Genomic DNA, 15,321 nt, shown 5'->3' on the forward strand with positions numbered 1-15,321 from the left:
GATGCAGCCTAAGGGCAAAATGTGGCCACGTTGGTTTTTAATAAAGAATTAGATCTTTCAAGGACCTCCCCCAACTCCCCCTTCATTATCTCCTCAGACCCTTGCTGAATTCTTTCACAACAAGGGTCAAAAGATATACCTTGAATTCTCTACCTCACCACCTCTCCCTCCACTAGTCCGTTCTCCTCTCTCTCCTTCCCCTCATTCCCTTTCCTCCTTTCCTGAAGTTACTATTGAGGAAACTACACTTCTCCTTTCTTCCTCAAAATGTACCACCTGTTCCTCTGATCCCATTCCCACCCACCTTCTTAATGCCATCTCTCCGGCTCTTATTCCTTTTATCTGTCACATTCTCAACCTCTCACTTTCCACTGCGACTTTCCCTGCTGCCTTTAAACATGCTGTGGTCACACTTCTCCTTATGAAGCCTTCACTCGACCCTACTTGTCCATCTAATTACCAACCCATGTCCCTCCTTCCTTTTCTCTCCAAATTACTTGAGCGTGCTGTTCACCGCCGCTGCCTTGATTTTCTCTCCTCACATGCTATTCTTGACCCACTACAATCTGGTTTTCGCCCTCTCCACTCAACCGAAACTGCGCTTACTAAAGTCTCCAATGACCTATTACTGGCTAAATCCAGAGGTCAATATTCCATCCTCATTCTTCTTGATCTTTCCGCTGCTTTTGACACTGTCGATCACAGCATACTTCTCGATACCCTGTCCTCACTTGGATTCCAGGGCTCTGTCCTTTCCTGGTTCTCTTCCTACCTCTCCCTCCGCACCTTTAGTGTTCACTCTGGTGGATCCTCTTCTACTTCTATCCCTCTGCCTGTCAGCTTACCTCAGGGTTCTGTTCTTGGTCCCCTCCTCTTTTCTATCTACACTTCTTCCCTTGGTTCATTAATCTCATCCCATGGCTTTTCCTACCATCTCTATGCTGATGACTCCCAAATCTACCTTTCTACCCCTGATATCTCACCTTGCATCCAAACCAAAGTTTCAGCGTGCTTGTCTGACATTGCTGTCTGGATGTCTCAACGCCACCTGAAATTAAATATGACCAAAACCGAGCTTCTCATTTCCCCCCCCCAAACCCACCCCACCGCTCCCCCCGTTTTCTATTTCTGTTGATGGCTCTCTCATTCTCCCGGTCTCCTCAGCTCAAAACCTTGGGGTCATCTTTGACTCTTCTCTCTCCTTCTCTGCTCATATCCAGCAGATTGCCAAGACCTGTCATTTCTTTCTTTACAGCATCCGTAAAATCCGCCCCTTTCTATCCGAGCACTCTACCAAAACCCTCATCCACACCCTTGTCACCTCTCGCTTAGACTACTGCAATCTGCTTCTTGCTGGCCTCCCACTTAGTCACCTCTCCCCTCTCCAGTCGGTTCAAAACTCTGCTGCCCGTCTCGTCTTCCGCCAGGGTCGCTTTACTCATAATACCCCTCTCCTCAAGTCCCTTCACTGGCTCCAAATCCGTTTTCGCATCCTGTTCAAACTTCTTCTACTAACCTATAAATGTACTCACTCTGCTGCTCCCCAGTATCTCTCCACACTCGTCCTTCCCTACACCCCTTCCCGTGCACTCCGCTCCATGGATAAATCCTTCTTATCTGTTCCCTTCTCCACTACTGCCAACTCCAGACTTCGCGCCTTCTGTCTCGCTGCACCCTACGCCTGGAATAAACTTCCTGAGCCCCTACGTCTTGCCCCATCCTTGGCCACCTTTAAATCTAGACTGAAAGCCCACCTCTTTAACATTGCTTTTGACTCGTAACCACTTGTAACCACTCGCCTCCACCTACCCTCCTCTCCTCCTTCCCGTTCACATTACTTGATTTGATTTGCTTACTTTATTTTTTGTCTATTAGATTGTAAGCTCTTTGAGCAGGGACTGTCTTTCTTCTATGTTTGTGCAGCGCTGCGTATGCCTTGTAGCGCTATAGAAATGCTAAATAGTAGTAGTAGTGGTAATATTGTTCTTTGGATTTGGAATTCCGTATTACCAGGCCTCTGTGGATTTCTTCGCACCTGTCTTCAGACAGCCATGAAACCATCTACATAGGCACTGCAACCTGTGGCAGGTATATTATCAAAGCTTTCTCTCGGTTTCAAATTAAACACAGCTATATGTTGCCCATCTCTCAGAATAACGTGCTGCTTTCTCCGTGAAGATTTCAGACAGCTTTGGGCTGATATTGTCATACTCACGGTGATTTGCTGTGTTTCCAGCTGGGCTCTGGAAATAATATGCAAGTTTTTTCCAGGCTTCATATAAATGAAATAAGCTGCTTATTATTTACACAGGACATGAGTGAAACAAATTGTTTATTGTACAGATTGATGCGGTGCTGCTTTCATCATTTGATGACCAGCCAAACCAACTCAGGAGCGAGGGCACGGATGTTTAGCTAGAAAAGCTGTCAGGAAAGAGAAGAGGAAAAGATAGCCAATACAGTAAAATTGGGGGACAAGACATATTTTAGATATGTAAGCGACAGGAAGAAGTGCCATAATAGCATTGTGAAGCTCAAGGCTCATTCTGTAAACTTGTGCATACAATTTTGCGACTAGGACACTAAATTGCACATGCAGGTTTTATTTATTGGGATTTATTAACCGCTTTTATGAAGAGATTCACCCAAGGCGGTGTACAGCAGGTACAGTTTAACATAAAACAGTTTTGTTATCAGCATAACAATAGTAAAATAACCAAGAATAAACATAAATACAGTAAATGAGGTAAACTTGAAAACAGTAAATTGACCTAATAGTAGAACTACAGTATCAAAAATATATACATTTAACAGCAGTGAAATGCAATGTTAGCTTAATACTAATGATACACCTAATAAGCATGCATTAGAACATTCAACTAACATAGACATGAAGCTAAAGATTTTCTACAATACAGCTTACCATATAGTAAGGGACCAAGAGCAGATATATGATGGGAACAAAATGCGCGGCACAGAGTCAGCTGGGATAATTTGATGGTTAGCTAAAATCAAGGCAAGTCTTAACAAATTGGATACGTCCTAGATAGTGAAACATCCAGCAGATATTTGCTCCAGATTTTGGACTGGTTAAGACCTGTAATAGATATTGCTAGTATAATTACCATGAAATAAGTAGATAAAGGTAAAGGAGTAAAATAAGGGGGAGGTTGGGGGGGGGGGAGGGGGAGGAAAGGATGTAAAATAATGATGATGATGTTAGACTAGATGCGTATGTACAATTATGACATGACTGAATGTTTACAAAATGTTTGACTTTATTGGTTTTGTTTGACGTGATACATCATCAATAAAAACCGTTGAAATATAAAATCAAGGCAAGTTCTTTATATAGTTAAGGAAAAGATAAGGAACTGATCTAAGTTACAGTATGTGTAGCAAGCTAGTCCAGGTTCAGAATGAATGTATAGTCAGTCGCCCTAAGTATGAAAGGCTTGGGAGAAGAGCCAGGCTTTCATCTGCTTCCTGAAGTAGAGGTAGTCTCGAGTTACACGTAGCTCCTCTGGGAGTAAATTCCAGAGCGTAGGGGCTACTCCTGAGAAGGCTCGCTGGTGGGTATCACGTCGTACGATTTCTTTTGATGAGGGTACAGATAGTGATGATCCTTGAGAGGATCTTAGAGGTCTTAAAGGTGTGTAAAGGGTTAACTTATTCTTTAAGTACTCTGGCCCATTTTGTCTGAGGACCTTGAAAATCAAACAAAAGAGTTTTAAATTTAGCCCTGTAAGATACTAGTAGCCAGTGTAGCTTTTGCAGAAAGGGTGTGTCATGCTGCAGCATTCTGAATTAGTTGGAGCTGATACAAACTCTTTTTTGGTTTGGCCAGTGTACAGAGCATTACAGTAGTCTAGTCGTGATGTTATCATGGCATGGACCACCGTGGTCAGATTTGTCTTTTCAAGATATGGAGAGAGATTTCGTAGGTTATAGAATAGTGCCAGTTACACACCTTACTTGCGAAATTAGGGGCTAATTGACTTTAAGTACCAGTAATGGCCCTTGTTCATAGTTGCGCATGTAACTGCACTTAGGCGCTGTTCTATAAACATACCCCCGATATTCAAAGCTATTTAACTGGCCGGACACGGCCACTGACAGATTAAATAGCATATCGATGCCTAACCGCTAACATTCAACAGGAGATAACTAGTGATCTCCACTGAATATTGCCGGTTAGCGCCTCAAGCATAACCAGCTATATTGCATAACTTATCTGGTTATTTGCCAATATTCAGCTCCTAACCGGTAAGTTTAGCATTCAAATAGATCCAGATAAATAGTTGTTGTATCTTTAACTGCTAAAAAGTTAACTGGTTAGCACTGAATATTGGCATAGCCGATTAACATATTAGGCGGTTAACCCCCCTCCCCCCATTCCAGCATTGAATATCTAACAGCAAAAGCACTGCCCGTCGCCAGCTGAATATCAGGTCCATAGCACCTAAATGCTATAACATGCAACTACAAAGGGGGTGTGTACATGCGTGGGTCTGGGGTGTGTCTTCAGTTGTGTGCATAAATTGGAACATACTATTACTTATGTGCACAACTGCCAACATTTAGGCACGAGCACTTACACCAGCCTTAGAGATGTACCGCCTTGAGGGGGCCTTTTTACTAAGATGCGTAGGTGCCTATGCGCACACAATGTGCGTCAAATTGGAACTATCTAATTTCTACGCGCGTCAGAAAATTTTTTTCATTTTCTATCACGTGGCACTAACTGGGCAGTAATCGGCAGTGTACATGTGCTGATGATTACTGCTCAGTTAACGCACGAGAGCTTACCGCTAAATAAATGGGTGGTGGTAAGCTCTCGGGCCCAAAATGGCCAATTTTTACTTTGCTGTATGTCCATTTTCAGCCAAAAAAAAGGCCTTTTTTGCAGGCACACTGAATGGACCTGCGTGCACGTGCCTACACCAGCACAGGCCATTTTTTGGTGCACCTTAGTAAAAGGACCCCTGAGTGAATTCCTTCAAAAAGGTGGGTAGATAAATCCAAATAAATAAAGTTGCACTAATATTCTATAATGGCAATTATGCACATAATTGCAGTTATAGAAGTGTCACCTAAGTGTAGGTGACCTTTCTTGAATTTCCCCATAGGTATATACCCATGTATCTGATAAAATAAGCACATACATTGCAACTACACCCTTTGAAACACCTGTGTACTTTTTCCATATGGTCAGACAATTATACAAAAGCCCTTTTCCATTTGTAAAAGGTGCTTTACACATGGGAAAGCTTTTATAAAATTATCCTCTTAAAAAGTCAAATAGAATGGTAGGAATAAATGTAGTGAATAGTGACCTGGGTTTTGTAATGCAGGTCATGGAATTCCTTTTGGTGCAATCTTTGGTGGAACTGATATAAATGAAGACATCAAGCATGAAGAAAAGTTGAAGGTGATGGGGGCAGTGATGGAAGCAGCCAGGTAACTTTCCTAGAGTGATCGCAAATGTATGGCTACTGTTCACGTCTGCATGAGTCATGGAAAAAATGGTTGTGATGAGGGGATGAAAATACACATTAGAGAAGTTAGGAAATTCTTGAAGAATTCCCTGCAAAGTTAAGGACGACTGTATAATTGAAAATATAGGGATATGTTTTTAAAATAGTTTAGCCAGGCAGGAAAGACTCCTGCTGCAATGATTGGGGCAAACCTGGGTAGTCAGTGATACTTATCTGGATGGTGCCACTTAATCGCCGGGTAGACTGCCAAGGAGGTGTTGGAGTGGAGTCAGGATGGACTGGTTAGTTATCTGGGCACTGCAGGTATCCACTGCTGGTTGTGGATTGTTAGCTGGATATGTTGGACACCACTTTCAGGCCGATGTTGAAAACCTAATGCCGGCCTAGAGGTGATTAGTGCTAGACTTCCCCACCTCCCTCCCGCTGTCACCCAAGTCACTGTTGTTGCTTCACTCAGCAGCAGCGGCAACAAAAGAAGATGAACTCACCACAGGGCCAGTCTGTATGTTGGCGCGGGCTGCCTGCTCTGCCCCAGAACAGGAAGTGACATCAGGGGCTCGGGACCATCAGGTTACTCAGCTAATTCAGAATTGTTTAGATGTAATTTCCTCCTGGGTGAAGACTTATAAACAAGTTAAATCCAGAGAACACTAAGAGGGGCATTTTCGAAAGGAACGTCCAAGTTTCGATGAGGACATCCTCGCAAAACGTCCCCCATCCAGGGGCGGGGAAACCTGTATTTTCGAAACAAGATGGACGGCCATCTTTCATTTCGATAATATGGTCAGGGACGCCCAAATCCTTAAATTTGGTCATCCTTAGAGATGGTCATCCTTAGACTTGGTCGTTTCTGGTTTTCGGTGATAATGGAAACCAAGGACGTCCATCTCAGAAACAACCAAATGCAAGTTATTTGGTCATGGAAGGAGCCAGCATTTCTAGTGCACTGGTCCCCCTGACATGCCAGGACAGCAACCGGGCACACTAGGGGGCACTGCAGTGGACTTCGTAAATAGTTCCCAGGTACATAGCTCCCTTACGTTGTGTGCTGAGCCCCCCAACCCCCCCCCCCCAAGGGGGGCACCTAGATGTGGGTACAGTGGATTTGTGGTGGGTTTTGGAGGGCTCGCTGTTTCCTCCACAAACGTAACAGGTAGGGGGTTGTGGATGGGCCTGGGTCTGCCTGCCTGAAGTGCACTGCACCCACTAAAACTGCTCCAGGTACCTGCACACTGCTGTGATGGACCTGAGTATGGCATAGAGGCTGGCAATCAATGTTTTGAAAGTTGTTTTTTGAGGGTGGGAGGGGGGTTAGTGACCACTGGGGGAGTAAGGGGAGGTCATCTGGTTATTTTGGCCACCTTTTTGTGCCTTGGTCGTAAGAAAAACACGATCAGGTAAAGTAGTCCAGGTGTTCATCAGGGACGTCCTTGTTTCTTTTGATTATGGGTCGAGAACATCCTAGTGTTAAGCACGCCCAAGTCCTGCCTTTGCAACACCTCCGATATTCCCCCTTGAACTTTGGCCGTCCCTGCGACGGAGTGCAGTTGGGGACGTCCAAAATCGGCTTTCGATTATACTGATTTGGACGACCCTCTGAAAAGGACCCCCATCTTCCAATTTATGTTGAAAAATGGGCGTCCATCTCTTTAGATTGTAAGCTCCTTGAGCAGGGACTGTCCTTCCATGTTAAATTGTACAGCGCTGCGTAACCCTAGTAGCGCTTTAGAAATGTTAAGTAGTAGTAGTCTTTCGAAAATGAGCCCATAAGTTTTTGTTGCTATCCAATAATCCTGATCCTGTATTGGATTGTATTCAGTTTAATCAAACCAAATATATTTTGTTTTATGTAATTAAAATCCTAGGGGTTTATGTGGATAGTTCTTTGTCCCTGGATTCGCACATTAATACTTTAATCTAGATCGTTCTTTTTATGAAGAAAATTGAGACGGGTGAAATGGGTTTTTTTTAACTGATAAATTTAGGCTCATAGTTCAAGCCTTGATCCTATCAAAGCTAGATTATTGTAACCTGATTCTTTAGGAAGTGCCAAGTATAAGTTAAAAAAAGCTTCAGACATTGCAGAATATAGCAGCGCATCTAATTTTTTCCTTTAAAAAATCTGCTAGGATTTTGGAATATTTTGTTAAATTGCATTGGCTACTAATTGAAGCAAGGATTTGGTTTAAGTTTTTGCTTGTTTTTTATTTTAAAATTTAGATGGTGCAGTTCCCAAATTATATGCTGGATAATGTCCAGTTCTCATTTTTTTCTAGGTCTCGGCGAATTAGCAATAACTTTCCTTTTAGTTTTTCCTTCTGTTAAAGAATGCAAGACATTAAAAAGTCACGAGTTATTGTTGGCAAGCAGGCTCCTAAGCTCTGGCAAGAACTTTCTTCTTGTTTTTCTCAAGTTGATTCTTCTGCATCATTTAGGAGGAAACTTAAGACTTATCTCTTTTGGAAATTTGCTTTGTTTAAATAATTTTGGTTCTATGCATATTGGGGGAGATTCTATAAATTGTGCCTGGAAAATCCATGTGGAAATCATTTTCACCTAAGCATATTCTGTAACATTTAAGTGCGGTATATAGAGTACGCTTAGTTGATAACCCAGCACCTAAAACTACACGCATCCATTTACACCAATGAAAACATGGTGTGAATCCCTGTGCGTAGATTTACACAGACTGGGCCATATTCTATAATAGCACATGTAAATTTCGGAGCTTCCATGAAACACCCATTCCACACCCGTGACCGTGCCCCTTTCAAATGCACGCTTTAGAATTTAGGTGCAGTTCATTACAGAATATGCTTTGCGAATTATGCACGTAAATTCTAATTATTGCCAATTATTGCTCATTATTGCTTGTTAAGTTCTGTTAACGTTGATCGGCTTGTTAAGCCAATTAAGTTATGTACGTTATGGAATATGCTTAGATTTCGGCATGGATCGTTAGGTGCACTATATAGAATCTGGGAAATTATGTTTTATTGTAATTCCTGGGTGATTGGCCAGGCTTCTAAATTAAGTGTTGTGATCTGCTTAGAACTCTGCGGTTATAGCACTGTACAAATACTGCTGTTAAGTTGTTTATTTTATGATAAAGAAGATTATTTGCTTCAGATTTTCTAAAAAGTCAAATCACATTTGGTCAGATCACAAAATCACTTTTAATTTTTTCAGATCTTTAAAATTTGTTTTGTATCTAAACGTTTTGGTGGAAAATCCAAAGAAATTCTAGCACTAGATCTAGGGACCACACAACTTCCATTCCAGTGAAATCCTGTCTTCAACTTAGATTTTTGAATTGTTCCTACATCTCTGTTTTTGTTTTATCAGTTGTAGTTTTCTCTCATAACTAAGAAGTTTATCACAAAAAAAGACCAAATGGAAGAATAGAACTGTGACTCCTCCCCTTTCATGTATGTAATAGTCCAATCAGTGAGGTTTCATTTTTGAGCTGTTCTCTGATTGGATCCAGTTAGCAGGGTCAAGGAGCATCATCTGGAATGGAAAAACATAGAAATAAAATGGTCAGTTGTCCAATCATTTATTGCTATTACAGTGTGTTTTTTTTTCACTGAAGAAACTTTAGCTACCATTTCAGTTTTCAACCATTCATATATCATAGCAGAATCCAACTGGTATCAGGTACAAATTCTACTTGTAAATTGTCATAATAGGAATTACAGTTATTTGTGCTCACCTTGCTAGGTTTTTGGTGGCTTTCACGGACAAAATGAAGGAGATGGCAGAAGAGCATTGGGTAAGTTTATTTTCCTCAGCTGCAGTGCTTGCTTTTGAATGAAAAACATCTCAAGTGTTCTGTATGTCCCTGGAGGGTTATGGGCTTTGTTTTGTTCAGCAGTCTCAAGTGGCAGCAATATTGTGGTAGGATGAAAAAGGACATGGTTGGGTAGTTATTGACAGCAAACAGATGTTAGTCTTTTATCTTACAAAGTGTATGTGTGCACAATACTTTTTTTTTCCAATATGGTTTTTGCCTTGATTCTGTGCTTCCCAAAGGGTTTGCAGCATTAAACTTGTGTGCAAAAGTTTGTTTCTCTGTAGTTTAGCATCCCATTTAAGTTACTTTCTTTTTTTTTTTTTTCTTTTTTGTCCAGCTTAGAGGCTGGCTGAACCCGAACCAGCAACCGAAATTTGCAGTTCGGATTTGGCCGAAACCCCATGATCAGTCTTGGCGCCCCCCCCCCCCCCCCTCCTTCCCTCCCACCACCTCTTGAAGGCCCAGAGAGGGCTTACATTAAGCCTCCTGTTGGTTTAGTGTGTCCTTAGGGCAAGAGCAAGGGCAAGACTATTCCCAGTTGCTCTTTCCCCTACCAGTTCCTCAGCCAAAATGGCTGCTAGGACTTCCCATTGACAATCTCATGAGACTGCCGTGGGAGGCCCAGAGACTATTTTGAGATTGGAAACAGCATAAGCAGGAGCTTATGCTGCTTCCAGTTGGCCAATGGAACCTCCTGCAGCAGTCTTGCGAGGCTGCTGCGGGACATCCTGGCAGCCATTTTAGCTGTGGGACCCACAGGGGCAAGAGCAACTGGGAATAGTTAAGCTCTAGAACTCTTTGCTAGAGAATGTAGTAACAGCGGTTAACGTATCTGGGTTTAAAAAAGGTTTGGACAAGTTCTTGGAGAAAAAGTCCATAGTCTGCTATTGAGATAGACATGGGGAAACCACTGCTTGCCCTGGGATTGGTAACATGGAATGTTGCTACTCCTTGGGATTCCGGAATCTTGCTGCTCTTTGGGGTTCTGGAATGTTGCTACTATTTGGGTTTCTGCCAGGTACTTGTGACCTGGATTGGCCACTGTTGGAAACGGGATACTGGGCTAGATGGACCATTGGTCTGACCCAGTATGGCTATTCTTATGTTTGCTCGAACTCACACACATTTCTTAATTACTCTTAGTGGCTTTCAGGGGCTTTCTTCCACTTTCAAATTCAATCAAAACTGGCAGATTTAAGGAGAAAATCATGGGATATCCTCGCTTCAAACACCCACTGTGATCTGGTGTTAGGTTTTCAGTGGTAAGGGCAGCTTTGTTTTGTGCGCTGCTCTCTTGAGTATTGAGGAGGGAATAGGAAATTACCTCATTAACATCTGTTTGACGTCATTTAAATACTATTTGCTCTAATTTTTGGCGCACATGTTGTTTCCTGTGCTAGAGCTCTCTGAACATTCTGTGCAGATTAATGCCTGCGCTTAGCGTCCAGCGCCTTGAATTGCTCAGCACTTAACCATTTAAGAATAGGAGAGCTGGCACCCAGGGGGAATCAGTATAACTTGGGTAGCATGAAGACCTCAGGGTGATGTAATTATATTAGAAATAACCCAGTCTTGTAAAGTTTTGAATTGAGTGTATTGAATTCCCACTAGAGCAGGAAATAAACTGCCCACGTTGGTGCAGTCACCACAGGTACTTTTTTTTTTGTTTGTTTTATAGTTTCAACATCAACTATGCAACTCGTGATTCCCCAAAAATACACACTTCACAAGAACATCCCACTTCTCCCTCTCCCACACCTTCATAATGTTCCCTTCCCACTCCTGACAAAGCTTATATTTATCCTCATGTGCCCACATTTTTGTTAGAACATGTTTCTTCAGATGTTCTGTTATTTCTTCAGAACCCCCTCTCCTACCTGTAGGGTTTGCATCAGTAATCAAAGCAAAATTACATGCGGAACTTTGTTTTGATTATTGCCAGTGATACAAAGTATCCACGTTCCTTGTGCCCGCTGTATTGTGTAGGCAGAATTATAAAGGGAAATGCTATGCACAGATTTGGAAATGCAGTTTCCCCTGGATTCTATATATGTTGCCTGAAAATCCGCAGGGAAACATATTCTATAACAATGCACATAGCTTAATTAGTTAACTAGCTAATCAGCGCTGTTAATTGGATGTTAAGCAATTATCAGCAGTAATTGGCATTAGTTGGGATTTACGCACGCAACTTGCTAAGTGTACTGTATAATGTGGCACCTAAATTCTTAAGTTGCATAGTTGAAAATCTATGCACATTATTATAGAATACACCCGATCTGTGCCTAAGTTAGGCATCGGAATTTACACCAAGTAAAGCTTGGCCTAAATGGATGCCACCAAATTTAGTCGCATGGCAAGCCGCTCGGCGTATTCTATATACCATGCGGAAATTTAAGTTTCTTCTATAAAATTTAAGTGTACTTTTAGAGAATATGCCTTGGCATCATTTTTTCCACACAGATTTTTCAGGCACCATATATATAATCGAGACCTTTATGCCTGTCATTTTTCTCTCTTACCTAAACATGTCCCTGGAAATGCCTGTGAACGAGGTAGGTAAAGCCATATGGATGAGAGATTTCACAAAGATGAATTATGCAGATAAAAAGTATTTTACTCATGGAGATTGGCTTTCAAAACTGACCTCCTCTGGCTTAGCTGTATGCAAGGGCTATGGGTGCTAGATTCTATATATGGCATCTAAAAAATTGGCACTGCAAAATACCTAAACCAACAAAAAGTGGAGAAACTGGATCCGCTAACGTGGATAAAAATAGAAAAACAGCAGAAAGTAGCGAGATCAACACGACACTCCCAAGACACCGTGAGTACGAGTAATAAAATGTTTTATTGAATGAAAATTAAAAAAGACTCAACACGGAGCCGTGTTTTGGCGAAAAAACACCTGCTTCAGGAGTCTGTTGTGTAAACCAATGAATGGAACACCATAAATGAGGTAGTCAAATCAAGCCTTTAAAAAGGCTAATGACAGATGAATGCGATTTACTACATATAAGTACATAAGTAATGCCACACTGGGAAAAGACCAAGGGTCCATCGAGCCCAGCATCCTGTCCACGATAGCGGCCAATCCAGGCCAAGGGCACCTGGCAAGCTTCCCAAACGTACAAACATTCTATATTATTACTGGAATTGTGGATTTTTCCCAAGTCCATTTAGTAGTGGTTTATGGACTTGTCCTTTTGGAAACCATCTAACCCCTTTTTAAACTCTGCTAAGCTAACCACCTTCACCACGTTCTCCGGCAACAAATTCCAGAGTTTAATTATGCGTTGGGTGAAAAAATGTTTTCTCTGATTTGTTTTAAATTAAAAAAAAAAAACCAATCATTCAAAACTGGAGCTAAAAGCAGCGTGGAGGCTCCTTGCCACTGAAAAATACCTGGCATTCTATAAGCCATTTCTTCATTCATAAAGACTCCAGTATATTAATTGTATCAAAACATTGCTTTTTATTGCATCAATGTGTCTATACTTTATATGTGTCATATGTTTAGTATAGACACATTGATGCAATATAAAGCAATGTTTTGATACAATTAATATACTGGAGTCTTTATGAATGAAGCTCTGAAACACTGACTCTGGTAGTATAACATTATCCCCTTGTTGTGTGGATTGTTGACCATCATTCTATAAGCCATGCCTTAAATTTGGTGCAGTTTATAGAATGAATGCTTAAGGGGGGAGGTTTCTTGTAAATTTAGGTGCTGCCATTTGCACTAACGAAAACGGGGTGCAAATGTCCGTGCCTAAATTTTATGTGCAGAGCATCCATATTATGCATGTAACTCAAAATCCACGCCCCCAAAATGCCCATGACCCTCCCATTTTTGCACCCCCTTTGTTGGACCATGCATAAATTTTAGTGATGGATTCCACACCTAACTTTACGTGCATTAGTCTTAATTAAATCTAATTAGTGCCAATAATTGTTAAAAAGTCAATTATTGGCACTAATTGGCTCATCACTTAACAGAATAATGTGCCCAAATTTTGAATGCGCCTAAATTTGCATGCACAATTTTTGGTAACCTTTATAGAATCAGGGGGATATACTGTATTGTGAACACCTTAGTACAGAAGGTGATAGTCACAGCAAAGACAAGGTAGGTGATCAAACTTGTAGAGCTCAGAACTGGGAGATATTTTAAAGAGGCAACTAGGTGGACCAAATGCTATCTTACAGTGAGACTGATGCAGCAATGGTGCGCATACATTACTGCATGATTAGCATGACATCTGTGCACAATTTTGTGGATGCAAAATGCAGAAAAGGGTTTTGCACAGAAGCTAATGCCGAGCAAAGCCTTTCATTAGATTCCAGCACACAGCATATTAAAATCAATGGTAACGAGGCTATTGGCTATTCTGCCTCAATGCAGGGATGTGTGCAGAGGACTTTTAAGGCTGAGCATAATGCTGGGGCTTTAACACCAAGTCTGACGATGTGTAGGAGGGTTAACTTATTCTTCTGCAGTTAGGGTCTGTGAGGATTTCATGGCTGCTCTTCTGTTTCCTTCGACCATATGGGACCTGCCAACTCTTTTTTTTTCATGGCTTGTATGAAGAGCATGGGTAAAAAAAAAAGCCATGGTTCTGTGCTAGGGAGCTGCACGGGAATGGGGATTGCAGGAATCTCACGGGTATGTAAGAAGTTCCATGGGATTCCCGCAGGGATGAAAGAAGTTACCATGGGATTTCCACGGGGATGGAAGAAGTTTTCATGGGATTCCCGTGGGAGTGTAGTAAAAATCTCTGGTGACTCCAGGATGAGGCTTGGAAAGAGAGAGTCAGTTGGAGCGCCAGAATGAGGCTTGCAATGCCCAGAGAGGCGGCTTGAACACCAGAGGCTTGGAATACTCATTGGTTTAATAGTGAATATCATCCCAAAAACTACAGGAGGCTGTTGGGGTTGGGAGGAAACAGAGGGCTGTGAGCAAGTGAACAATAGTGTCAACTTCTGCGGGTATGGATGGGGATGGAGGAGATTAATTGTGGAGATTAGAATGGATCTTTATCGGTACGGGTGAGTATGGGTTAGATTCCATTGGGTATGGGCGGAACTTCTGTCCACGTGCAACTCTCTATTCTGCGTTAACTGGTATTGGCACACATCTGCACATGTGCTGAAATCCTACTCTGCACATAAATATCAACATTGCAAAGATTTTGAGCACAGGATAGCATTCCAGCACATGCGCAGATGTGTGCCGGTATGTTTTTCTGCTCAGATATGTGCGCAGCAGTAGCTGCCTTTAGTGCAGAATTTTGTGCTGGTTATTTTTACATATAATTTGTTTAGTGCATCAGCAAGCAAAAATTGGGTGCGAGGTATGCATTGGAAGCTGTACGTTAAGCCATCAGTGCACAGCTGTGACACAAGCTTTCTGGTTAGCTGAAGTGGTGAAACCTGCACGCTTGTATCGCTTTACATGTTTTAAGAATCCAGCCTATGTTGTTGGTAATGGAGAGCTTACCGTCTTTTCATTCCACTCTGGTAGTTTCTGTAAGAAGTGCCAATCGATCAGCAGCGTACCAAGGGCGGGGCGGTCCACCCCAGGTGCACGCCGCAGCCGTGCGCCTGTTGGCTCCGCTGGTTCCCTGCTCCCTCTGCCCCGGAACAGGTTACTTCCTGTTCCGGGGCAGAGGGAGCAGGGAGCCAGCGGAGCCGAGAGCTGCATGGCTGCTCCCAGCAGCCAAGAATGCACTCTGGGGGGGGGGGGGGGTGTTGATGCGCCAGGGGGGGTGTCATTGCGCCAGGAGGGGGGTTGTGCTGCACCTGGGGGGGGGGGGGGGGGTGCGCATCGGCGATCCGCCCCGGGTGGCAGCCGACCTAGGATCGTCTCTGCAAACGATTGCCAGAATTGCCAAAATTCAAGACAGAGGGAAAGAGCGATTGAATGTAGAAATACATTGAGGTTAATGTACTCAATGCAAACATTTTTCCAAAAAAAGGAGGAGGGGGAAGCTACTTGAAAAAAAATAAGCACAAAATATTCTGAAA

The 15,321-nt window shown here is 42.5% G+C and overlaps 1 protein-coding gene across 1 annotated transcript in view; it reads left to right on the top strand.

Moving 5' to 3' along the window:
• GLT1D1 (glycosyltransferase 1 domain containing 1) overlaps nucleotides 1-15,321 on the top strand; it is a 122,046-nt gene that overhangs the window by 35,409 nt on the left and 71,316 nt on the right. The window contains exons 3-4 of the mRNA XM_030219059.1: nucleotides 5,355-5,460; nucleotides 9,219-9,270. Of these exons, the coding sequence (XP_030074919.1) occupies nucleotides 5,355-5,460; nucleotides 9,219-9,270 (158 nt within the window). The remainder of the gene's footprint in view (nucleotides 1-5,354; nucleotides 5,461-9,218; nucleotides 9,271-15,321) is intronic.

This window comes from Microcaecilia unicolor, chromosome 11 (assembly GCF_901765095.1).
Source record: "Microcaecilia unicolor chromosome 11, aMicUni1.1, whole genome shotgun sequence".
Taxonomy (NCBI): Eukaryota; Metazoa; Chordata; class Amphibia; order Gymnophiona; family Siphonopidae; genus Microcaecilia; species Microcaecilia unicolor.